The 27325-nt window shown below is 42.0% G+C and overlaps 1 protein-coding gene across 1 annotated transcript in view; it reads left to right on the top strand.

Annotated features, from left to right (window-relative positions):
* Positions 1-27325, top strand: part of POLQ (DNA polymerase theta) — a 124302-nt gene that overhangs the window by 21675 nt on the left and 75302 nt on the right. The window contains exons 7-12 of the mRNA XM_077807342.1: positions 4741-4900; positions 5016-5162; positions 7000-7212; positions 14910-15052; positions 16884-17088; positions 20098-20240. Of these exons, the coding sequence (XP_077663468.1) occupies positions 4741-4900; positions 5016-5162; positions 7000-7212; positions 14910-15052; positions 16884-17088; positions 20098-20240 (1011 nt within the window). The remainder of the gene's footprint in view (positions 1-4740; positions 4901-5015; positions 5163-6999; positions 7213-14909; positions 15053-16883; positions 17089-20097; positions 20241-27325) is intronic.

The following is a 27325-nucleotide window of genomic DNA, read 5'->3' as shown; positions in this document are numbered from 1 at the left end:
CCAAACTGGTTGGCAATGGACTTGTAGCAGTCTGGGGTAGGCAACTTCCAGATTGCTTTAACAACCTGCTTCTGGACTGGCAAGGGTGAGTGTGTCTTTATGCTGGAGGGTTGGGGCAAGCTGCTCACAAAGCTGCAGAAATGTAGCTTTCTTCATGCAAGAGTTCTGGATCCACTGCTGGTCATCCTAGGTCTGCGTTACAATGTGAGCCCACCAGTCTGTGCTTGTGGACCTGCGTCAGAGGTGCCAGTCTACATAGCATCAGCTGATTTACTGCTAAGTAAAATATGCCGATTTTACTTAGCAGCATCAGCCAGTGCAAGTCTGCCTTGTCTCCTCGTCCTCTCACTCCATCATGAAATCTGTCAGATGCCTTTGGTGGGTCAGAAAAAGCTGCCGAAATGCCCATTGGCACATCCCAGAAACTGTTTCCTGACACAGGAATGAAAACATAAGCAAGAGAAGTTTTTCAAAAGGCTGCTCCTCTCTGTTGCTGGCTCCGATAGCTGGGAGCACACAGGCCAAAATGGCAGGCAGGCGGTGCAGTAAAGTTTTCCCACAGTGCATTATGGTCAAAAGGCTAGAGTGGTCACATTTTAAGAGGGTGCTAGGGACTCTGGGATTGCTTTGATTCGGGTCTACGTGCTGCAGTGTGGACATCAACACCCCAGGTTAAAGCCCAGGTTAGGAAAGTCTTAACAGAGGGTTAAGAATCAGTGTAGACACTCAAGCCCAGGATTTTCTAACCTGGGTCAGGTGACTCAAGTCCCACTAATCGTAGGCTTATCTTGCAGCGTACACATACCCTTAGATGTCTTCAGGTTGGCAGGGCCTGACGAAAGAAGTCCTAGAGCAGTGGTTTTCAACCTGTTGTCTGCAGACCCTTGGATCTGCAGACTATTAAGATTTCCAAAGGGGTCTGCATCTCCATTTGAAATTTTTTTTTAGGGGTCCGCAAATGAAAAAAGGTCGAAAACCACTGTCTTAAAATATTTAAGGAACTGGCCGAAGAGATCTCTGAGCCATTAGTGATTAACTTTGAGAACTCGTGGAGGACAGGAAAGATGCCAGAGGACTGGAAAAGAGGTACTTTATTTCCCATCTATGAAAAAGGGAATAAGGACAGCCCAGGGAATTATAGAGCAGTCAGCTGAACATTGGTACCTGGAAAGATAATGGAGCTATCAATCAATTGTAAGCACCTTAGAAGACAAATAACAGTTAATATAGTTTGTTCTTGACAAATCCATGTCAAACCTACCTAATATACTTCTTTGATAGGCCATACTTGTTGATGGGGCGGGGGGGAAGGAGAAGATGTGGTATCTCCTGACTTTAGTAAAGCTTTTGATACTGTTCTGACTGAAAGCGGCCCTGTATTCGCACTCTATACACCACTGTAATAATCTTTGTACAAAATATGCCTTGTGAAGTATCATTTGAAAACTAATAGCTTGCTGGTAAATAATACGGTGAAATGTATGAAGCAACATCATATGTAAAGTTATGAATTTCCCTTGTAAGATGATAGCACGTGTTCAAAATCACACAGCTCTGCCTAGACAAAAGTTCTTAAACAGGTCTATCCTAAACACAGGAATGTATGGTTTCAGAGTAACAGCCATGTTAGTCTGTATTCGCAAAAAGAAAAGGAGTACTTGTGGCACCTTAGAGACTAACCAATTTATTTGAGCATGAGCTTTCGTGAGCTACAGCTCACTTCATCCGAAGTGAGCTGTAGCTCACGAAAGCTCATGCTCAAATAAATTGGTTAGTCTCTAAGGTGCCACAAGTACTCCTTTTCTTTTTACAGGAATGTATGTTTACTTCAATTTACATATAAGTAGTAAACCGGGTCCTTGAGACAGCATGAGGGAGAAATGGCAGTAGACCACTAATCTGCATTTTAGATACCAGAAAGTGTTTTGTTTTGTTTTTTGTCTTGTAACCATTTCTGACTTTAATACCTTATACATATGCTCACCTAAAATCTCTTTAGTTAAATAAACATGTTTATTTAACTAATAAACTGTCCCTTGTTGTGTTTAAATTGAAATGTTTGGTAACTCCATTTAAAGTAGTAAACAGTTGAATATTGATCCCTTACAGGGCAACAGACCTCTAATATCTGAACTACCCAGGAGAGGGCTGGACACTGCAGAACACATGTTTTTGGGGAAAATTTGGGACTGGGAGTGTGTTGGGGTCACCCTTCAAGTAGTAACCAAGGCTGCTGGAAGCCAGCGTGTGGCTGGTCTGTTGCTGGGGCAGAGTTTCTGGATCAGGGCTGTAGCTATACACAAACACTCAGGGTGTGACCTGCATGCTGGTAGACTGTGAGCAGCCCAGGTTGGGAGCTACAACAGCAAAGCATTGTGAGGTGCCCAAGGTTGCAGGCAAGCGGAGACACAACCCCTCACTGGTCTGGACTGCACCCTGGAATGTGACAGCTGTCTCACATGATCATCTCCTATGCAAATGGGAAGTATATGCTAGATGAACCTACTTTAAGGTGGGTGCACATCTGATTGGAAAACCATACACAGAGTAGTTATCAATGTTCACAGAGAAGTTGGAAGGACACATCAAGTGGGGTTCCGCAGGGATCTGTCCTGGGTCCAGTTCTATTCAGTATCTTCGTAAATGATTTGGATAATGGCATAGAGAATACACTTATAAAGTTTGAGGGTGATTCCAAGATGGGGGAGGTTGCAATCTCTTTGGAGGACAGGATTAGAATTCAAAATCTTGGCAAATTTGAGAACTGGTCTGAAATAAATAGGATGAAATTCTGTAAGGACAAATGTAGAGTACTAAACTTTGTGCAATCAATTATTCCTTCCTTATACAAAATGGGAAATAACTGTCTAGGAAGGAGTATGCAGAAAAGGATCTGGGGGTTATAGTGGATCACAAACTAAATATGAATTGTCAGTGAAATACAGTTGCAAAAAGTGGAACATCATTCGGAGATGTATTAGGAGTGTTGCAAGCAAGACATGAGAAGTAATTCTTCCACTCTACTCAGCACTGATAAGTCCTCAACTGGAGTTCTGTGGCCAGTTCTGGGAAAAATGTGGACAAATTGGAGAAAGTCCAGAGGAGAGCAACAAAAATGGTTAAAGGTCTAGCAAACATGACCTACAAGGAAAGATTGAAAACACTGGGTTTGTTTAGTCAGGAGAAGAGAAGATTGAGGGGGTAGAGGAAGGAACATGATAGTCTTTAAGTATGCAAAAGGTTGTTATAAAGAGGAGGGTGATAAATTGTTTTCCTGATCCACTGAGGACAGGACAAGAAGCAATGGGCTTAAATTGTCGCAAAGGAGATCTAGGTTAGACGTTAGGAAAAACTCTTACTGTAAATTAAGCACTGGAACCAATTACATAGATGACCTATCAAGGTCCTGTCCAGTCCTACATTTCTATGATTCTAACAGCTCAGCCTGTTATATAAAATAAGCAAAAATTTGAGAGAGTGGCAAAAATTGGATGTTTAAACAAAAAACTATGATTAGAGATCATAATTTGGCATAACAAGTGGAGGGAGTCCAGAAACCAAAATAAATGTTTATAATTGGAATAACTGTAATTGTGTTTTAATTGAATAATTTTGATGGGGTGAGGTTGCTGCTTCTTTTTCTAGAGGTTACTTGGCAATATGCTTAAGCTAAGTGGGCTGGAAAGCCAAATTTGTGGACTCAACAGCTTGAGGGAAGGAGTTTCAACTTTAAGGTGCCCACAGCTCACTGGGTCCCTGGGATCTACCATCATGGTCTTGGGCCTTTGTCATGAACCTGGAAGATGTCCTAACTAAACTGGGCAAGAAAAGGGAGCCAGATGACATCACCACCTCTGCTGGGTTTGGCAGAATTCTGAACAAGACTTGTGCACTTGAAGTTTCTGCTACTGCTTTCTTCGTAGTGTAATATTGTTTTTCCTTCCCTACCTGATTTCTACTTTCTCCTTTATTCCTCCTTTGGCTGCCCACTTAAAAATAATCTGGTTTAACTATCTAGAACAAATCCATGTCAGAAACATGCTAGTAACCTGTAATCAAACAAGCAAGCTATTGACAAAGGTTATAGTCTGACTAGTAAGAGTTTGTGTCTGTGCGGCTATTAAAGTAATGTGCTTTGCCTAAAATTTCTAAGAAATCAAGTTTTAAGCGCACGCACACACATATATATATATACACACACAGAGTTAGAAAGAAGTTATACTTTCCTATTCTTTTCCTTCTCTTGAGTGTTTGTCTTGTTTTGTCTTAAAAAGACAGTTGAACTTTAATAACCACTCGCCCTTCATCTTTAATACAACCTAAAGAAACTGTCAGACAAGGGAGTTTTCCGTATAAGAAACTCTATGCAACTAAAGGGAATAAGGGAATTGTTAAAGTTTTTACTTAACTTCTGAAGTTTCAAATGCTTTAACTGTTCTTTTTGTGTTAATAAATGGTTAAAAAGGTTTTAATTGTGATTGTAACAATGGGAATAAGCTAGGGATAATTTGACACAAATCTTCAGATTCATCTGTTGTTGGGCCCAAGACATGTACGCATCAGCCCCATACTAATCCCTAGACTTTCGAAGGTCAAGAAAACTCTGCTCCCTTTCTTACCTTTGTTTCTCCCTCTGAATTGGGATAGGGGATTTGAAGTGGGATAGAGGTGAAAATGGCAGCATTTACAAACCCTGTATGATACAAGAACTTGTTGAAAGAATTGTCTGTCTTAATTCAGGGAGATGAAGACCATGTGGTGAGCCTGTGTTACGAGACCATTCACGATGGCCATTCAGTCCTACTCTTCTGTCCATCCAAGAACTGGTGTGAAAAGCTGGCAGACATCATAGCCAGGGAGTTCTACAATCTGCAACACTGGTCTCTGCAGCAGGCTGAGAGTAAGAGGGGATGAGAAAGTAGCTTAATAGGAGACTATGAGCTGCACTATGTCTTTATAGCAGAGTAAGCCTTCTGAGAGCTTTAAAAAATATTCTTTCTCTCTCCTGACTAAAGAGTTTACCAAAACCTCAGCACTTTCACCAGTTGCCTTGGACAAGGAAGGAATAGAGGAGGTGATGGACCAGCTAAGGCGCTCATCGTCAGGTCTGGACTCTGTGCTCCAGCGTACTTTACCATGGGGAGTAGCATTTCATCATGCAGGTAGTTCTGAGTTTACTCATTTCTCATGAGCATACTATATGGATACCAAAATCTAGTTGGACTTATATTTAGTAGTCATTTTCTGACGTCTTTAGTCCCTTTTGTCGCTTATAGGTAAATCAAATGTTATTGCCACCCACAGCTAAAGCTAAGCCTGAAATGATTTTTTGTGGCCTAAGGCTTAACTCAGTAATTGTGTGGTAAACTTTCTCTCTGTTAATTTCAACATAGAGGACAATGGTAGTTGACAAACCCAGCTTTTGTTAAATGCTGGAAATACTGAGTTACAACCAAGACGTTGTCAAAACTATCAGCTTTGTGAGTGAGTTAAGACAATTTACCCAACCAAATGCTGAGATAGACGAGAAGATGGACAGGAGCTGTTATTCTGGGTCTCTGACAAAGGGCGAACATGGAAAGAAAGTAAAACTGTCACTGTTAGTGGTAGCTGCTATCTGTTTACTCCAGGTCTGTGATTCGTTTATCAGATAGGTCCTTCTGGAAGGGTAGATTGGAAGCAAGGTCCAGTTGTTGGAAGAAGTTTCCTAGTCTGTCCTGATGGTAAAAACCAGTGCAGAGACCAGAATCCAGAGACAACGAGGGTGTGTAGTTAACCTTGAGAAAAATCCTGGTGTGAAACTCTGACAGGTTAAATACTCATTTGATCTCTAAGTTAGACTGGAATAAAATGAAATTTAAGGACAGTGATGTGCTGAATCAACAAAAGAAAGCTCTTCTGTCCCCTTGAGTTCTTTGGATTTCACTAACTGTAGTTAATGGAAAACTACTCTGGCTAATATGGCATTCTTTTCTGGAGACTTCCAATGGCCCCACTGATGCTCAATTTCTCTGAATTTAAAAACAACCCAACCTTGAAGGTATGCCAACAAAAGTTCATTTTTCAAAACAAGATTCCCAGTATGCATCAGGTTCCTTCTTGACGTGACTTTGAGTAATTTTAGATCCTTTGTCAGAATCCCAGGCTAACAGCTCCTCAGTTTATAAGCCTTAAACTTGATAGTTTATCTCTTGTAGGGAAGCTGGTCTTGTTGGCTTTGTCATAACAGCCCTTTGAGAGAAGGCTGCAAAACTGATCGGGGAGCTGAGGAGAGTGACTTACGAAGAAAGATGAAAGAGCTGAATATAGGGAGATTGGGTTAGAAGGAAGAAAAGTCTACTAATATTTAAAACCTATAAATGTCAAGGAAGAAAAAGAATAACTTAGGATGGTGCAAGGCTGTGGTCTTAGAAGCAGACTGATGAAATCATATAAATAGGAAACTTCCTGGCAGTAAGATCTATTAAGCTGTTCAGCAATCTCCCAAAGGAGGTGTTAGAAGCCCTTTTGGACACAAAACTAGACTGGACAAAAACACTGGAAAATGTATTTTTGATGGTTTACAGGGAAATGAACTAGATAACTTAGTCGGACTCCAGGTTCAAGACCGCAAATCACAGAAATTAAATAGGGAAAAAAACTGTTAACTCCCATCCCCTATTATAACTGCTGGATCCAACTTTCTTCTGTTTTATAAAGATTCTCAAAGAAATATTATGTTTGTCTGACCTTTTATGGCGTTTGCATGCACTTTGGAGGCGCAGACTGCAAAATCATACTATTAGTTAGAATACTTAAAGGAAAACATTTCTGTAGAATTGAGATTATTTCAGCCATGCAGTGATCAAGATACTGGTGTGACATGGCTCCATAGTTCTAATTGCTACATGGCAAGTGTTCATTAACATATTGGCTGTTCTCACAAGGCTTTCTCTGCTGATGGTTATGCTTCACCACAAACATCTGTTAGTGTGTTTATTGAAAGCATTGTCTCCTCAGGTCTTACTTTTGATGAACGGGATATCATTGAAGGGGCCTTTCGCCGGGGGTTGATTCGAGTCCTGGCAGCGACATCCACCCTTTCTTCTGGGGTGAATCTGCCTGCACATCGGGTAATTATCCGAACACCTGTGTTTGGTGGCAGACTTCTGGACATCCTAACTTACAAACAGATGGCTGGGAGGGCTGGCAGGAAAGGAGTAGACACAGTGGGTAAGTGGAGGCTTTATTAACATTCTCTAAGAACTGTGTTAACCTAATTATAACCAGGGCAGTGCTTTACAATTAGTGATTAATCATGATGAATTCCTTTGGTATTCAGTATGATAGTTAATCAAGATTAATTTGTTTGGTATTAATAGGGATATAATTTGTAATTCCTAGGGGATTCTGTTTCACTACATGAATTGATTTTGGTGTCTGCATGTCAGGTTACTGGAGGCACAGTCTATTTTCTTTGTTGAATTTCATATCACCTCTAATACTTTGATCATTTATTTTAATTGTGTGGGGTATGGCTAGTTTAGCAAGGAGTTTTACAGACTTAAAATTTGAGAGGTGATGTTGAAGTTCTAGACTCAGAATCTGGCAAACAAATAACTTCCACTTGGACAAGTAACTTGGATTTATAAGCCTGTCTCCAGGTAAACTACTTGTTTTGTGAATCTGGAAAATATTGAGTGTTTCCCTCTGGCAGTTCACAGAAAAAAAGGTATCTTGAGCTGTGCTAGCATCAGTCAAGAACTCCTTCGGCATGGCAAGGCAAATAACTTTGTTAATGTCAGTTTTATTCAGAATGGAAGTTTATTTTATGGCTGGAATTGGGTTTTTTGCAAATGCACAAATAATGTGGAGAGTGTAAAGATCAACATAAATATAAAACAGGGCTGCCCTGCTGCGGGTGGTGTTGGCTACTTGCTGCAAGTTCATTGCATTCTCTTCATAAATGGATTAGATCAGGGGTTATCAAACTTCATTGCACTGTGACCCCCTTCTGACAACAAAAATTACTACACGACCCCAGGAGGGGAAGGGGTGCAAAGCTTGAGCCCGCCTGAGCCCTGCCGCCCTGGGTGGGGTGGGGCTGGGGCCAAAGCCCGAACATGTAACCTGAGCCCTGCCACCAGGACTGAAGCCCTAAGGCTTCGACCCCAGGCAGCGGGGCTCAGGCTTCGGCTTTGGCCCTGGGGCCCAGCAAGTCTTAAGCCAGCCCTGGCTAACCCATTAAAATGGGGTCATGGCCCACTTTTTGGGGTCCTGACCCACAGTTTGAGAACCACTGAATTAGATTTATGGCTACATTCATATTTAATGCACGGTTGCAGCTTGCAGACGCTACGTGTCTTGAAATGTAACATTCCATCTTGATTTGAGCAATCTGGCAGCATTGCATGTTGGAACTGAGAGTTTCTGTAGGCCACACCGCTACGTTGAAGAGGGAAGTATCATGATCTATTGTAGAATTTCTTGTAGCCTGCTTGTTACACTTTGACCAAACCTGCTATAAAATGAAGTTGCTTGGCTTTTGAAGATCCTTTTTCTTCCGTATGAGAGGAGGTGATTTATTTTTTACCGGTCTGACATGAACCTGCGTTTACTCTTGCACAGTATGCAGTCTGAACATATGTTTATGAGTTTATAAATGTACCTCCCCCCGCCTATTCCATAAAGCCTTTTGGATGAAAGTGTAAACATAATGGCAAATACCAGCTGCTGTTCTTTCTACCACAGCAATTCCAGTTTCAAAAACAACAACTTCCTAGTATGGATTAGAAATTTGGTTGACAAACAAGGAACAAAAAGTAAGGTTTGATCTAAGAAAGATGACCCACAACCTTCACCTGTAGCACAATAAAAAAACAAATCTTTGAGGTACTGTTTCAGTGGTACCTCACACCAGTTAAAATATATAGAGAGGTTGAATAGGGATAAATGTTGGAGAAATTGTGGTGAAAGAGGAGATTGTATGCATATATATATATATGGTGGACATGTCTAGTCCTTAGAGTATTGGGATGCAGTCCATAACCAAATATAAAAAAATTAATAGATATTTATTATCAAATGATCCTTTGGTGATCCTCTGGGGCTTCCAGTGGAAATGGTCACTGAAAAGGAAATGAGTGAATCTCTCATTTGCTAGTAGTTGCTTGGCTATTAGCATCTCATTGGAAAAAGATAAATAGCAAAACAATGGCGGAATGGTTCAAAAATATATGGGAGGTTGTGGTTATGGAAGAATTAACACACCAGTTATGTACCCAGCAAAATAAACAGAGGACAGATAGTTACTTAGATATTTGGTTACCTTTTACATCAGAGAAAGTACATCACCAGCAAAAAAATAAATAATACCCACCACACCTGTCCAATTTTTTTTAATAACATTTGGTAGACATACCTAGTTTAAGTATGTGTATACTGAGATTTAACTCAATTTAATAAAACTGACATCGATGTTGTAATGATGCTCACTCTGTAATGTGGTAACACCCTATTAAATAGAAAGATCAGATTACTTTATTCCCATATAATGTCTCTTTAAACAAATGCTAACTGTTGTAATGATAGTTTTCGGTTTTGGGCTGCCACCTTGACGTGGTGGAGAAGCTTGTGTATCCTTAAGACCCTAAGAGTGATGCCATTGGGAGTCCTGTACTCCTGGTAGGGTCACCCATGGTGGTAAGGTTGAAGGTGAGGTACCAAACAAAGTGCAGCCCAACACAACCCAGCATAAGACCTCAATGGCAGAGCAGGCGGATGAATCAAGATCACTTCTCAACGCCTGCAAAAGTGGACAAAGGCTGCAACGGAGGAGAAATCCCCGGTTGTATTGGACCTCCTTGTTGCCGGAGACAGGCGCCTCTTCCGACAAGATTTGTATGGCTGCTGATGTGAAACAGCTCTCCCACATTAAATTACTCATGCACAGGCTTCTCTCACAGGAAGAACTTTTTCCCTACCTCCATCCATAAAAGTCCTGCGGTGATGGACGAGTGGTGACAGGAACAGGTGAAGTGATCACCAGGAGTCCCTAGTCACAGACACACATGCAGGCAGTTGACCGCAAGATGGTCGGCATGCGACCCTGGACTGAGATGGGGGGCATTATTGGCAGCCGCGGTCACGACTGAGTAGGCCTTTTTAGGATCCCCTCTGTTTACCCCGTATGGGGAAGGGGCTAGAAAAGGTGCCCCACACAAAGGCTTTCCCACCATACCTGACAGGATAACCGTGTCCAGAGGGATCACTCCCAATGCGGTCGAAAAACAAAAATGTTTCTTGTCACTGGAATGTCCGTACTCTACTAGACGAATCAAAAAGTGAAAGACCCAAACACAGAACAGCAATAGTTGCCCAAGACCTCTCGAGGTACCACATCGACATCGCTGCTCTCAGTGAGACAAGATGCGCAGGTGAAGGCCACTTGAGGGAAGAGGACAGCAATTACACTTTCTTCTGGAAAAGAAAACCAGCAAGCGACAGGTGAATACACGGTGTTGGCTTTGCAATCAAGAACCTTCTAGTCGACCACCTGAGTGAGCTCCCTGTCGGCATCAATGAGCGCCTCCAATTGGCCAATAAGTCATTTGCTACTATTATCAGTGCAAATGTGCAGAACACGACCTTGTGATCACAAACACAATCTTCAGACAGCAACAAGTAGAAAATAACTTGGCAATACCCCCTGTTCAAAACAATGGCACCTCCTCGACTGTCATAAGAAAATAGGATCTAAGAGATGTCCAAATCACCCATGTCGTGAGAGGAGCTGACAATTGCCTGGTGAGATCAGTCATGTCTATCTGGATTGTACCAAAACATAGAAAGCAATCCAAATCATACAGATGGCAATAAAACATCTCAAGATTTCAGTCCTCAGTGCACTAAGAGAACTTCCAAACACTCCTCAGTGAAAAACTGACCATATGCACACCTGGAAATGACAATGCGTGTGTCGAAGACGACTTGGAAGCCCCAAAATAGGCCATCCATGAGGCTTGTGAGGAATCTATCAGCCTTGCTACCTGCCAGGACTGGTTTTACGACGACAACATAGAGATCACAGCCCTTCTGGACCGGAAGAGAAAAGCTTTCTGTGACTGGCAAAACCTTTCATCATCCAGTCAGAAGCAGAGCTCTTTCCATCAACTCAAAGCTGAAGTTCAAAGGAGGATCTGAGAAATCAAAAACAAATGGTGGGAGAACAAAGCAAAAGAAATCCAAGCATTCGCTGAAAGACATGATATGCAGAGATTGTTTTTGTGAGACAAAGACTCTTTATGGACCAAGCTCATGTGGCCTCTCGCTGCTGAGATCCAGAGATGGTAGTACCCTTCTTTAAAGATAATGAATCCATCAAAGAGTGCTGGAAGGAACACTACCAAAAGCTTTTACATCAAGAATCAACTCTGACTGACGACATCATCAACTCCATCCCTCAGCACCCAATTTGGGAAACTCTTGCCAACCCAGCAACACCTGAGGAGGTCCGCAAAGCAGTTAAATCAATAAAGAACAATAAAGCACAAGGTTCTGACGGCATACCAGCTGAAGTACTGAAAGTGGGGGGACAAACACTGACTAACAAGCTTCATTTGCTGCTCCTCAAAATCTGGCGCACCAAAGAAATCCCCGCTGACTTATGTAATATTAACATTGTCACCATTTTCAAAAAGGGAGACAAGGTCAACTACGGCAACTAATGAGGCATTTCCCTTCTTTCCATCGCTGGGAAGAGTCTTGCTAGAATCTTACTGAATTGCCTGCTCCCTCTTGCAGAAGAAGTACTTCCAGAGTCCCAGTGTGGTTTCAGACCATCATGAGGCACCACAGACATGATTTTTTTAACCAAGCAGATCCAGGAAAAATGTTAACAACACCAGGAGCTGTATATGGCCTCTATTGATCTGACCGAAGCCTTTGACTCTGTCAACTGTGAGGCTCTGTGGAAAATCATTTCAAAGTTTGGCTGCCTAAGCAAATTTATCACCATTGTAAGATTCCTCCACGACCAGATAATTGCCTCCATTCTGTGCAGTGGCTCTACCTCTCAGCCCTTTGTCGTTCGAACTGGTATAAAACAAGGTTGTGTACTGGCACTCACCCTTTTCTCCATTTTCTTAGCAGTTATGAAAATGTTATCCCAAGACCGTCTGCCACAGGGCATTGACATCCAATATCAGACTGACGGCAATCTCTTCAATCTTTCTTGTTTCCGTGCCAGAACTAAAGTAATATCGACAACAATAACTGAACTCCAGTACGCACATAATTGTGCTGTAGTTGCACACTCAAAGGAGGATCTACAAACAGCCCTTAATTGTTTCTCTGAAGCTTACAAAAGCCTAAGGCCAATCTGAACACCAGCAAAACAAAAGTTCACCACCAGCCAGCTACCGGTCAATCATCAGACCCAGCAAGGAAGATCTACACTGACAAAGAAGAACTGGAAAATATAGACTACTTTGCCTATCTTGGCAGCCATCTGTCACAGAGGGCAGGCATAGGCGTCGAGATTCAGCATGGTATTCTCTGCACCAGCCTTGCCTTTGGCAGACTGTCTTGCAGATGTTCAACAATCACAACATCAGAACACACACTCGACTTTTAGTTTATAAAGCGGTGGTAATCCCAACTCTCCTCTACGGCTGTGAGACTTGGGTGACCTATAGAAAACACCTGAAAAACCTGTAACATCAACACCAGAACTTTGTTCGGAAGATCCTCAACATAAAAGTGGGAGGATTGCCACACTAATGCCAGTGTCCTTACAGAGGCCAACATCTTCAGTGTTGAGGCCCTGATTATCCAGCACCAGCTGAGGTGGAGCGGGCACTGTGTGTGCATGCCTGATGTACACTTACCAAAACAGTTGCGGTACGCCCAACTCACCAAAGGAGAAAGGAAACGGGAGGACAAAAGAAACGTTTTAAAGAAGTCCTCAAGATAAACAAACATCAAGAGATGTGGCATCAACACCACACACTGGGAGACAGTAGTTTAGTACAGGGATAACTGGCAAAGGCTTGTCAGAGAGGGAACGTCCATTTTTGAGGAAAATTGCCTTGCCCTGGTCACAGAAAAACACCAGAAAAGAAAAGACAGACAACTGAGACGCAGCGATTGTGGCCCAACCCTGACATCCAACACCACCTGCAATGTCTGCTAGTGAGCCTGTGGCTCAAGTATCAGATTCCTCAGTCACCAAAGGACTGATAAAAAATAAACACCTGTGAAAGAGATCATCCTCAACCTCGAGGGATCACAGATGACGATATGACGAGGATATGTAAACTTGTTAAAACTTCCTAAATAAATAGTAAAAAAATATAAAAATTACAATTTAAGATTTTTAAGAATAAAAAGAAAGAAAAGATATTTGGTTGACAAAACAGGAACAGAGACTAATTGTTACTGTCAAGACCTCCAAATACTGGAATATTGAAGTATCTGGGGACTTGAGTTTTTTCATTTGGTCTGAGTAGAATTAAACTTCTTAATGTTTCTAAATTGGATTATTCCTAATTCTTCTCTATTTGTCAAAATTGTCTCTCTCTTTACATGGGAGAAGTGAGCAGGACTGTTTAGTACTGAGGAGCAGAAACTACGAAATTGGCTATGTTTCACTTTTTTCCGGTTCTGGGTGGAGGTGTGCAGGGTGGTGAATGGATTAGTTACAGAACTACATACTGAACTAGAGGTTAGAGATGGACAGAACTTGTTGGATCATCCAGTTTTCTTCTCTTCAATGCAGGATTGTTCCTCAATGGCCAAAGCACTAGAAGAATCTATCTAATCTCAGATGATTAGCAGATTAGTTAGTTCTGTGTTTGAAAGGAATATGTTGTCATCTGACTAAACCTCCTTGTTGGAATTGTTTAGCAGCTATCCGGAGATGTTGGCTCTAAACGTTTAATAACTTCCCAATGAGGGAATGTGTGTCCTTTTCCATGACTTTTTTCCCCCTGTGGTTCACTTTATCATCATAGATAATATGATTATATAAATATGTCAGTGGACAGTAGTTTTGGTTCACAACTTTGGGACCTTTATATGACTTTCCCTGCCTCCCTTGGAATTTCATAGGTATATGAATATCAGAGATTAAATTAATATTAGCTGATATGTTAATGACTTAAGTACTTTATATTGTTTCAACTGTAAAGGGGAAACTTTAAGTTTGGAGAACAAATGGTTACTAAGTCAGTCTCTTAAGGCTGCTGTCTTAGAATCTGTAAAGATATCAGGATGTTAATAATAAATATATTTTCAGTATGTTGTGAAGCGTTGCTGACAGACTGTATTCGAGATAGGTGTCATTCAAGTGCTGTGTAGTTTTATCATCAGAGCTGCCCAGTCTGTCACATTTCACTTCTGTTTTCTCTCTGGGTTTGTGACAGTCATTTCATCCGACAACAGAGAAGAGAAAAAATGGACTCTTCTGCCTAGTGTGGAACTAGTTGACTTCAGAACAAGCCAAGGCTTTCTCTGTCCTGAATCTTCCCTAGTATTGGGTCTAGTGAGTGCAGTGTCTGTTAATTGGACAGCATATGCCATCTGTTAACTGTCATGCACCTGTGGAGCCGTTCCGCAGCATTGCGTTAAGGATTGTACAAATATAAAATTGCTTGGCTTTTTGGCCAATATCACCCAAAGTGTTCTCAAGGCACTCTCTGATAATGTGTCCTCACTGAACTTTGTAGATATTACAGCAAAATGGCCCAGATATCTAGGAGGAATGTTACCTGCAGTATATTGAAATTTCTTACTCATGATCTGTGTAATGGTGTTAAATGATGTTTCCTGCATGAATTGATAAATAAATCATTTCAAAACTCTTCAAATTATGTCTTAATTGAAAATGTAGCTTGCTTTTTTTGATCACTTCATCTTTATTTTTCTCATAGGTGAGAGCATTCTAGTGTGCAAGTCCTCTGAGAGATTGAAAGGCATTGCTCTGCTTCAGGGATCACTCAAGCCTGTCCACAGCTGTTTGCTCAGAGGAGAAGGGGAAGAGGTTACCTCTAGCATGATACGAGCGATCCTGGAGGTACAGGACACATGGAAAGGGACTAGAACTTAGTTTGCTGTGTTACTCCACATAAGTTTAGGATGACTGCTTATGTGAGACTGCTAAACCTACTTCACACCTATTCTTCTTCTCCTTCCCCATTACTTCAACCCAGACAGCTTCACATGAAAGTAATACAGATCCATTTCAGTCTATACTTGCAGCTGCAATATAAAGTTGCAGCTGCGATTGTTGTTAATTCAGAGAGGTGGTGACTCTGAAAATTGCATTTTGGGATTCCATCTTTGTGTCTCAGTATGACTCCATATTAAATGTGCCCAGGTTATAGGTGGATAAAGGTATTTCTGCTAGCATTGCATATTTAAATGGAGATCTGAGGCAACAGCTACACTATAAGCTAGGGGTGTGATTCCCCTGCTTGTGTACATATGCTCACGCTAGCTCTCATCAAGCTAGCACTGGTATAAATAGTAGCATAGCCATGGCAGCATGGGTTGCAGAGGCATGCCTGATCCATGCAGTGGGTATATACTTGGCATAGCTCAGCTGTGCCTCTGCTTCTGCTACCTGTGCTACCATGGCTATTCTGCTATTTATACTCATGCTAGCTCAATAAGAGCTAGCACGAGTATGTGTACCCAAGCAGGGAAATCACACCCCTAACTTGTAGTGTCAACGTAGCTTGAGAGTCAAACTAGGTCGTTCTTGTACAATATCATTAATACTAAAGATTCTGTAGACTAATTTAGGCCCTAAGTTATGCACCCCTTTTCTACAGATGTGATTGATTGGAGCTTAGTAAACAATTCTGTTAATGTACGAGAAATAGAATCCTGCTCGATCTCTCTTATCTGTACTCGTTCTGCAGGACTATTTTTTGCCACTTATGTGAATTGATCTGACTCTAACATCTAGAGAATAGATCTGTCCATTTTTACAAAGCTGATTTTCAGGCTTTAAACATTTTTGTAATCCAGTTCCTTTCTTAACTGTTTTACATATAATCTCTTCTCCAGAAACTATGTTAGTATCTGGAGACTGGTCAGATATGCCCCAGATTCTGTATTTTTATTAGCTATGAGAGGCGTACAGAGTATAGAGATCTCTAATTAAATGAACTTCTTTTTAAAATGCAGCTCTCCAAAATCTCTCCCCTTTTGTTGGTAGTTAGTTTTTTACTTTTAAAAACAAATGGAATTCTCTACAGAATGTTTTTGTTACTAAATCTCCCCTTACCTCCAGCGCTGAGGTAGTAACTCATGAAGAAAGAGGATAATATATACTATACAATAAAAGCATAATACAAAAACCTCTACAAACTAGGAAAACGGTAATGGGATACGATATTTACATGTGTTTAAAAAAACATACAAAACGCAAAACTTCAATAGGATGAACAGCACTAGGGAGAATCTTGCTCCCTGGTTTGGTTGTTCTGTATCCGAAACTTAATGAATCATGTTTTACCCTTTTCTTAGACTCTCTCAGTGGTGTCTAAGTAGTGAGTCTAGTTTTAATCTCCTTACCCTGAAATGCTACGGTGTGCATTACTGCCTCCAAAATGTTAGGATGTTCTTTAAATGGGGTTACTAATTCACTTTCTCCTGCAGTGAGCAATCTGATACAGTAGGCAGAGTCAAAAGCATCTTATCCTCTTTGCAAAATAAAGAGAAACCATCTTCACAGTTCTCCTCAGTGGTAGTAGGCGTTTGCAACTGTTTTACCCTACATTCCTGTCACACCAAACTTTTTCTTTGGATCCATTATAGATCAATCCATTAATTTTTCATTTCTTAAATTCTATGTTACTCTTTTGCAACAATGATGATCGTGGAATTTTATTTAACAGATCATAGTGGGTGGAGTGGGCAGCACTCCAGATGATGTGCGGACCTATGCTTCCTGCACACTCCTTGCTGCCAGTCTGAAAGACAGCAAGCAGGAAAGTGAGCGAGATGAAGACAAAGCTCAGAATGGAGCTGTTGAGGCTTGTGTGAGATGGCTGCTAGAGAATGAGTTCATCCAGATTTTAGACTCTGGCAACCGAGTGAAAGGTAAAAGTGTCTGTAATCTAGAGATTTTTTGCTGGGCAGAACTTCAAGAGCTAAGTGTAAATTTATAATTAGCCTTCTGGAATTTAACCAAAAAAGCTTTAGCAGATATTGGCATTTGAATAGGATGCCATGAATTCAATTTTTTCATTAATTTATTTTTGGTATGTGTTTAAGAAAAAACAGTTCTTCATGGAGTGGCCTCTGCAGGTCCCCACTAAGGCTCATGAGTTCTAGCTTACAAGTCCTGGAACTACAAAGCAGTGTGGCCTTTATGGGGTATGTGAACACTGACCATGGACCCTTATGTTTTGGATTCTTTAATCTTAGTTCCTTTTCTTTTGCCAGCAAAATTGGTCCTGACATTTCCTCTTGTTCTGTTTCACGAGACATTTAGTTTGGGACACTTTCTATTTAGGATAGTTAAGTTGAATGTTTTGTTACGTTAAAGATAGGAAATCTCATTCCTGTTGGTGTCTGAGATCCAGCATGGTGATTCCAGTGAAGCGTTCTGCTTTTAAAAGATGTGCCTTGTGTGGAATGAAAATTCCCAGCCCAGATCCCTAGCACATGTGGGACATTTGCATTCGGATTTTGATATGTTAAGCTTTCACCCCATGAAAGATATACCAAACGCTTCAGGTAAACTCATTGGTAAAGATAAACACTTAAACAAGTTTTCGACTATAAAAGATGGATTTTAAATGATTATAAGTAAGGCTACGATTTAATCACAGAGGTCACAGCAGTCATGGATTGCGTGATTTTACTGGACCTCCATGACTTCTTGGGGTTCAGCTGTCAACAGCTGCGGCTGGAGCTGAGGCTGCGGCTGGAGCCAGGTCTATGCTCCCCTGCCCCGCATCAGGGGCTGCAACCTGGGCCATGTGCAGCTGGGGCCGTACACTGCGTACCTGCCCCATGATGTGGGCTGCAACTGGAGCCATGCGCCTCTGCCCTGTGTCGGGGGCTGAAGCAGTGGTCGCGTGCCCCTGCCCTGGGGTTTCTGTGGGGGAGGGAAGGAGCGGAAGATGGGACTGCATGCCCCTGCCCCGCAGTGGTGGTTGTAACTGGGCCGTTTGCCCCCGCCCTGTGGCCCCTGCCAGGGGCTGAAGTGGGGGCATGCTCCCCCTTCCGTTGGGGGCTGCAGACGGGACTGTGCTCCCCTGTCCTACAGCTTCAGCTGGTGGCTGCAGCCGGGGCCGTGCGCCTCCACCCCGTGTTGAGGGTTGCAACCGGGGCCGTGCGCTCCTGCCCCGTGGCTTCCACCAGGGGCTGCAACCGGGGCCGTGCGCTCCTGCCCCGTGGCTTCCACCAGGGGCTGCAACCGGGGCCGTGCGCTCCTGCCCCGTGGCTTCCACCAGGGGCTGCAACCGGGGCCGTGCGCTCCTGCCCCGTGGCTTCCACCAGGGGCTGCAACCGGGGCCGTGCGCCCCTGCCCCGCGGCTTCCACCAGGGGCTGCAACCGGGGCCGTGCGCCCCTGCCCCGCGGCTTCCACCAGGGGCTGCAACCGGGGCCGTGCGCCCCTGCCCCGCGGCTTCCACCAGGGGCTGCAACCGGGGCCGTGCGCCCCTGCCCCGCGGCTTCCACCAGGGGCTGCAACCGGGGCCGTGCGCCCCTGCCCCGCGGCTTCCACCAGGGGCTGCAACCGGGGCCGTGCGCCCCTGCCCCGCGGCTTCCACCAGGGGCTGCAACCGGGGCCGTGCGCCCCTGCCCCGCGGCTTCCACCAGGGGCTGCAACCGGGGCCGTGCGCCCCTGCCCCGCGGCTTCCACCAAGGGCTGCAACCGGGGCCGTGCGCCCCTGCCCCGCGGCTTCCACCAGGGGCTGCAACCGGGGCCGTGCGCCCCTGCCCCGCAGCTTCCACAGGGGTCTGCAGCCGGGGCCATTCACCTGTGTCATGTGGCTTGTATGGTTATTTTAGTAAAAGTCATGCACAGGTCATGGGCTCTGTGAATTTTTGTTTGTTTCCCGTGACCTGTCTGTGACTTTTACTAAAAATGACAGTGACAAAATCTTAGCCTTCATTATAAGTGGTAGACAAAGAGTCAGAGTTAGTTACCAAAATAAAATAAAATATAAGCATGCAGTCTAAACTTTCAGTGCTATTAGACTGGGCAACATCTAGATTGAGCAGTTTTCCTCGCCCACTGGATATTGCAGTGCATAGTACACAGGTTTCACCCTTGAAACCTGGGTCAGTCTCCTCTGTTGGAGTCTTCTGAGCGTCCTTGTTGCTTGCAGCATAGGTGGGGGAAGGAGAAAAGGCCAAGCATAGGGCCATTGTGTTCTTTTTTTGTACCCATAGTCCCATGTGCTTGGAGAACATGAGTCCAGGCATGTCTGGTGGGCATTGCTGAGTCCCCAGGAAAGGTTGAGCAATTCTCCTGGTGTGGCCTTGTGCAAATGAGTCATTGCATTGTAGCTCCCTTGTTGAACAATGGCTGTTGATGGTTGTTTGACACATGCCTGGGCATTGGTTACTTTCCTTGCTGTTGTCTCTGGGGAGCTAATATCTGGCTGATTCCCCAACTTACAACATGTTTTACTGACAACCATACAACACAATCTTTTTTAACTTCTTATGCGCTAATGATATACATATTTAGATAGGTTACGATCTGCCAAAAGTCATTGTTCTTTCTCCTGATACCTCACATGGCCTGATTTATATACAAAATCACAATTATATGTAAATAAGGAGTATGGGGGTTACATGGTGCTCCACCAAGGTATAGAGTGTCACAGTGGGATTTACATCAGGTTTTTTATTTGATTTATAATTGTCTCTCATTCAGTTGGAGCACAGGATTGAGAGCCTGAGTTTTGATCCCAGCTCTGAGGCTAACTAGCCTTGGGTGAGGCATTTAGACTTCCAGCGTTAGTTTCCCATCTGTAAAATGGAGAAATACTCTTCCCCCAAGAGGGTTGATTAATATTTATAAAGCGCTTTCCAAATTGAAAATGAAGTATTAGCTTTTGTGTAACATTAAATGCCTGTTTCTCTTACAGCAGAAGTCTATCGTCCAACACATCTTGGCACTGCTACTCTTTCCTCTTCTCTGTCACCAACTGAGGCCCTGGGAATCTTTGCTGACCTCCAGAGAGCTATGAAGGGTTTTGTCCTGGAGAATGACCTGCATATTCTCTATTTGGTAAGTTCCTTGTTTGTCTCTGTAGCAGCTTTAGTTGTACAGGTGAAGGAGAAGAGAATGCACAGCACACAGCATCTTGGATGCAAGGATCTCTTGCTTTTTTATTTTGTTCAGGTGACTCCTCAAGGGGAAATGTTTTGAAAAGCGTTCAATTCAGGGTGAATAAAAATTGATGACTTAAAAATAAAATCGGATTATTTTAATTTAAATTGGATTTTTTTATTTAAATTAAATTAAATTCTCATGCTTTTGATTGGACAATGTAGTGGTCACTGAACATGTTATGCACCTCTATGATGATCTGTCCTGAGCCAAATCTGGCACAGGGTAGGATGTCTGTGAGGGACGGGTATCTGTTGACGCTGTTCAGCCATCATGTTTCAGGTTTTCTGGGGGTCTTTTCCATCCTGCTTTCATTGGGTCAAAGTTGGAGGTGATTCGTTCAGGAAATATGGTAGGCATTCAGAGTAGATGACCATGCTACCTTAAAGAACATTGGGTGACAGTTTTGAGAGAGCAAGACCTGTTTAGTTAGAAAACAGATCTCTTCATTTGACTTGAATTCATACTACTTGATGTTCTCAATCATTCGGTGATGCTTCATCTGAACGGTGTCCGGGTTTTCAATCTTGGCAGTGAGAGGTCATGTTTCAGTCCAAGAGGTCAGAATACTGACCACAGTAGCATTCTATATCCTCAGCTTTGTTGGTTTACTTATCAGGATGTTTGGTTTATGAAAGATGTTCTTAAGGAGGCACCCCATTATGAACAGCACTTTTGCAGTGCAGGCTTCACATTTTCTCAGTGATGCCCCTGTTATCAACAAGAGAAGTGAGGCAAGTGAAATCACTGACCGTCTTGACGGGGTCGTTATCCACTAAGAGGCTAGAGTCTGCAGCATGTTTGAAATTAAAACAAAAATTCTTCCAGTTGCCACTCCAAACAATTTTCAGGCTGACTTTTGCCACTGAGCTTTCCACAGTTGGTTCATCTATTGATTCAGTAACTAGTGCTACATCATCAGCAAAATAGATGTCAAGAAGGTTGTCATAAATATAAAGGGAAGGGTAACCACCTTTCTGTATACAGTGCTATAAAATCCCTCCTGGCAAGAGGCAAAATCCTTTCACCTGTAAAGGGTTAAGAAGCTAAGGTAACCTTGCTGGCACCTGACCCAAAATGACCAATGAGGAGATAAGATACTTTCAAATCTGGAGGGGGGGGAAAGTTTTTTGTCTCTGTCTGTCTGTGTGATACTTTTGCCGGGAACAGATCAAGGATGCAAGCTCTCCAACTCCTGTAAAGTTAGTAAGTAATCTAGCTAGAAAATGTGTTAGGTTTTCTTTGTTTTTTGGCTTGTAAATTCACTGTGCTGGAGGAAATGTGTATTCCTGTTTTTGTGCCTTTTTTAGAGGGATCCTCTAGGTTTTTAATCTGACTGCCTGTAAGATTATCTTCCATTCTGATCTTAGAGTTGTTCTCTTATCTATTTTTGTTCTTCTAATAAAGTTCTGATTTTTAAGAATCTGATTGGGTTTTTTGGGTCTTAAAATCCAAGGGGTTTGTGCTAATCTTGTTTGTTCTCAGGCCTCCCCAGGAAAGGGGGTATAAGGGCTTGGGGAGATATTTTGGGGAAATAGGAACTCCAAGTGGTCCTTTCCATGTTTTGTCTAAAACACTTGGTGGTGGCAGTGTTTTACCTAATCCAAGGGCAAAGACTTTGTGCCTTGGGGAAGTTTTAACCTAAGCTGGTAGAAATAAGCTTAGGGGGTCTTTCATGCGGGTCCCCACATCTGTACCCTAGAGTTCAGAAGTGGGGAAGGAACCTTGACAGAGGTTCTTATCAAGGCATATATATTGACTTAGTGTCTGGTTAAGCACATAGTCTATGATGGTATTGAAGAGTTCTGGAGTTGCAACGCATCCTTGTCAAATGCCCAATCTAATTTGGAAGATGATTCTTTTCCTATTTACAAGAACTTAGCTTGAGGAGGCATATAGAAGATGAAACGTTCTCCAGAGTTTGTCAGGAAGGCCTGCGAGTTTCAAGATCAGTCAAAGTGATTCGCTGACAGCAGAATCAAACGTGGTTGATTGTGCATTATGGTCCACAATGCAATGTGAACGGAGCATTTCAGTTCTCATGCCTTCTCAATAAGCTGGCGCACTATGAAGAATTGCTCCATTGTGGAATGGCTGGGAGTGAAGCCATCATATCGTGGTCTTCTCTTGCGCCTTAAGATATCAGTGGCTCAGATGACCAAGACAGAAGGAAAACTTTCCCGGGAACAGGTAGATGAGTAATGCTATGATGTTGCAGCAGTCTTGTTTGCTGTCTTTAGATTTCCAAAGCTATAAAATAATGCCTTTTTGCCAGTGGGATGGGACTGAGTCTGTTCTTCAGATGATATTGAACAGCATCTGCAGCCACAAATGAATAGCTTGTCCTACGCTTTTCAATGGTTCTGCAGGAATTCCACAAATTCCTGCTGTCTTATTTTCCTTAAGCTTCATTAGAGTACTTTGGACTTTGTTGATAGTTAATTTGCCAGGATCATTTTGTGTGGAATAGGTCATCTTGGCAGTGGCCTTAATATCAGGATCCAAAGAAATTGGGGGTGCATTTAGGAGGTGGATGAAATGTTCACTTCAGCATGCCATACACTCTGCTTCTGCCTTGATTAGCTGACCAGAACTGGAGTAGACTGTACCGGCTGAATGACCTTTCTCGTCAGTGAGCTCACGGAAGTGTTTATACAAGGAGGTGCAGCCTCCTATTAGAAGTTTTATTAAGTACAGTGGCTTTGGCTTCCATAAAAGCTTTCAGAGTAACAGCTGTGTTAGTCTGTATTCGCAAAAAGAAAAGGAGTACCTGTGGCACCTTAGAGACTAACCAATTTATTTGAGCATAAGCTTTCGTGAGCTACAGCTCACTTCATCGGATGCATACTGTGGAAACTGCAGAAGACATTATATACACAGAGACCATGAAACAATACCTCCTCCCACCCCACTCTCCTGCTGGTAATAGCTTACCTAAAGTGATCACTCTCCTTACAATGTGTATTATAATCAAGTTGGGCCATCATACACATTGTAAGGAGAGTTATCACTTTAGATAAGCTATTACCAGCAGGAGAGTGGGGTGGGAGGAGGTATTGTTTCATGGTCTCTGTGTATATAATGTCTTCTGCAGTTTCCACAGTATGCATCCGATGAAGTGAGCTGTAGCTCACGAAAGCTTATGCTCAAATAAATTGGTTAGTCTCTAAGGTGCCACAAGTACTCCTTTTCTTTTTATAAAAGCTTTGTGATCAGCATGTATTGCTTTATTATGAGTGCTATTTAGCTTTATGATATATGACCATATGACCTCTCAAATGAACTGTGCAATGCTCTTTAGTGACGGGTAAGGTATTGAGGAAGATCCAGGGTTTCTTGGCTTTTTTTTTTATTGTTGGGACCAATGACAGTCATAGCATCATCAATTATCTAGGATTTAAAGTCCATCCTAATGGATTTAGTATCAGTACAGTCTGACTGGTCCTCAGATCTTTTTGAGATGTTAACTGTGTAGCATTTTCAAATGCTATTGAGTTTTAGGTTAGATTATTCAAAGTTACACTTTTTAGTCTGGTTTCAGAGTAGCTGTGTTAGTCTGTATCTGCAAAAAGAACAGGAGTACTTGTGGCACTTTAGAGACTAACACATTTATTTGAGCATAAGCTTTCGTGGGCTACAGCCCACTTCATCGGATGCATAGAATGGAACATATAGTAAGAGGATATATACACCCATACCGAGAACGTGAAAAGGTGGAATACATTACTGTAAGAGGCTATTTAATTAAGATGAGCTATTATCAGCAGGAGGAAAAAAACTTTTGTAGTGATGATCAAGATGGCCCATTTAGACAGTTGACAAGAAGGTGTGAGGATACTTAACATGGGGAAATAGAGTCAATATGTGTAATGACCCAGCCACTCCCAGTCTCTATTCATAGAGTCATAGAATATCAGGGTTGGAAGGGACCTCAGGAGGTCATCTAGTCCAACCCCCTGCTTAAAGCAGGACCAATCCCCAATTTTTGCCCCAGATCCCTAAATGGCCCCCTCAAGGATTGAACTCACAACCCTGGGTTCAGTAGGCCAATGCTCAAACCACTGAGCTATTCCCCCCCCGGTTAATGGTATCTAGTTTGCATATTAATTCAAGCTCAGCAGTTTCTCACTGGAGTCTGTTTTTGAAGCTTTTCTGTTGCAAAATTGCCACCTTTAAGTCTGTTACTGAATGACCAGAGAGGTTGAAGTGTTCTCCTACTGGTTTTTGAATGTTATGATTCCTGATGTCAGATTTGTGTCCATTTATTCTTTTGCGTAGACACTGTCCAGTTTGGTTAATGTACATGGCAGAGGGGCATTGCTGACACATGACGGCTGATCCGAAGCAAACACATTAGTGGCTTTCATAGCCGTTGGGTTGGGTGGGGGATTGCTAATCCCATCTGATGTAGGCCTGGGTCTTGCAGAAAGATGAAAGAATCTAGGGTGGGCTTCACCTGCTCCAAGCAGGTTGGAGCCACCCTGTCTGGTGTGTTTAGTGCAATATGTTGGGCTGCCTACTGGCAGTATGGTTGAGACAATTGGAATACCACACCTGAAGCTGCTCTTATGAACTCCTTTCTCACCAATTAAATTTGAAATTGACAACCTATGTTAAGGCTTAAAGATATTATAACCTTTTAAAATCATTTAAATTTAAATACAAAAACATTACTAAAAGAATACGTGTTTGCTGCTGAAGTTTTAAAGAAAGTCAAACCACCTTGGACTAGAGTTTGTTGAAGTGCTAAACCAGCTTTTGACAGCAGCAGTCTCTACTCAAACTACTTACAAAACTACTCAAGATAGTTAAGTCCCAGGCAGACTGCGAAGAGCTACAAAAGGATCTTATTAAACTGGGTGATGGGGCAACAAAATGGCAGATGAAATTTAAATTTAAATTTGATAAATGCAGAGTAATGCACATTGAAAAACATCATCCCAACTATACATATACAATGATGGGGTCTAAATTAGCTGTTACCACTCAAGAAAGAGATCTTGGAGTCATTGTGGATAGTTCTCTGAAATCATCCATTCAATGTGCAGCAGCAGTCAAAAAAGAGAACAGAATGTTGGGAATCATCAAGAAATGGAAAGATAATAAGACAGAAAATATCATATTGCCTCTATATGAATCCATGGTACATCCACATCTTGAATACTGCGTACAGATGTGGTTGACTATGTCAATAAAGATATATTGGAATTGGAAAAAGTTCAGAAAAGGGCAACAAAAATTATTAGGGGCATAGACCGGCTTCCGTATGAGGAGAGATTAATAAGACTGGAACTTTTCAGCTTGGAAAAGAGGTGACTAAGGGGGATATGATAGAGGTCTATAAAATCATGAGTGATATAGAGAAAGTAAATAAGAAAGTGTTTACTCCTTCTCATAATACAAGAACAAGGGGCCACCAAATGAAATTAATAGGTAGCAGGTTTAAAACAAACATAAGAAAGTATTTTTTCACGCAAATGCACAGTCAACCTGTGAAACTCCTTGCCAGAGGGTGTTGTGAAGGCCAATATTATAATGGGATTCAAAAGGGAGCTAGATAGGTTCATCAGTGGCGTCCCTAGCCTGTGTTTGCCAGAAGCTGGGATTTGGTGACACGGCATGGATCACTTGATGATAACCTGTCTGTTCATTCCCTTTGGGACACCTGCCATTGGCCTCTCTAACAGGAAAGGATCCTGGGCTAGATGGACCTTTGGTCTGACCCAGTATGGCCGTTCTTATGTTCTTCTGCATGTGCAGAGAATATTTTCTTCATTTTGGTTCATTCAACTAGTTCAGTTCTACAACTAGTTCATTCAAAGTTAAGAAACCATTTGGGAGTTGAAAAAGAATGAAAGTTTCTTTTCCTCTTCCCATTTATGAATAAAAACAAGGTAGGATAGGATGAAGTCTACTACTTCTAAAATCTTGGACATAGTGACCAAAACAATTAGTTTTGTTTATTAGCTACAGATAATACTACTTTTGTTTAATAAATCAGTTGTAAATGCAAAATATATTTTGATTAAACTTTTTGATAAACTTTTTTATCTTGTGTATCCAGCACATTTAAGATGTTTTTATTGAATAAAAAAATTGTTTGTGCATCTTTAATTGAATTTCCATTCATCCAGAGATTGATACAAAAATTACAAGTAAAAAAATTAATAATCCTTTAGTGAAAAAATACATCATTCATCATTTTGTTACATAATAAAAATGTAAAAATTACAAATCTGAATAAATGTTTGTTAAGCTATATAATTGCTTAAATAAATGTGTATAGATATAGTATATCCTCCTAGTTAGCAAAATGAAGCACCTAATTTAGTGCAAAGGTTATATTTAGTGGCAAAATCAGTGTTTTAATGGCTCAACCAATGAAACGCAACCTTTCTTTAAGAAAGTAATTAAAAACTACAAATACAAAACATGATTAAAATCAATTATTTAAATCAAGGTTTTCTGCTTGCTGATTTAAATCAATCCACCCTGATTAATTTGGGAAACTATTCTGATTCTGCAGCATGTATTATGAAGCAGCTGCCACTCCATAGTTGATGCTCAATTGGTTTTATACATTATAAACCCAATTTGGAATCAGCTTTCCTCAAACCCATAGAAAAGTCTCATCTGTCTCAAAATTTGAATTTTTTCTCTGGAACAGAGGTAGAATTTTTCTAAAATATTTGAAGTGAATTGGACAAAGGTTTTCTGAATTTTACATCCCCCTGAGGCGCTTAGGCTCATCAAGCTGTACCTCAGACATCACAGACTAATGGGGTCCTATCACCTTTCTGAGCCTAGGGAAGCTTGTTGGGGGCCAATCCCAACCACCCTATAATCTTTAAGAAGTTTTTGGTCCCTGATGAGCCTGTTTGGCACATTTGGGGTGGAGGAGCCTACTACAACTATGAGAGGGGAGCCCTGAGGCGTCTGCTAAACCTGTTGTGGGGTGTGGTCTCCATCAAGACAACAACGAT

This window comes from Eretmochelys imbricata, chromosome 1, assembly GCF_965152235.1.
Source record: "Eretmochelys imbricata isolate rEreImb1 chromosome 1, rEreImb1.hap1, whole genome shotgun sequence".
Classification (NCBI taxonomy): domain Eukaryota; kingdom Metazoa; phylum Chordata; order Testudines; family Cheloniidae; genus Eretmochelys; species Eretmochelys imbricata.
This window is presented reverse-complemented; position numbering and strand designations above follow the sequence as displayed.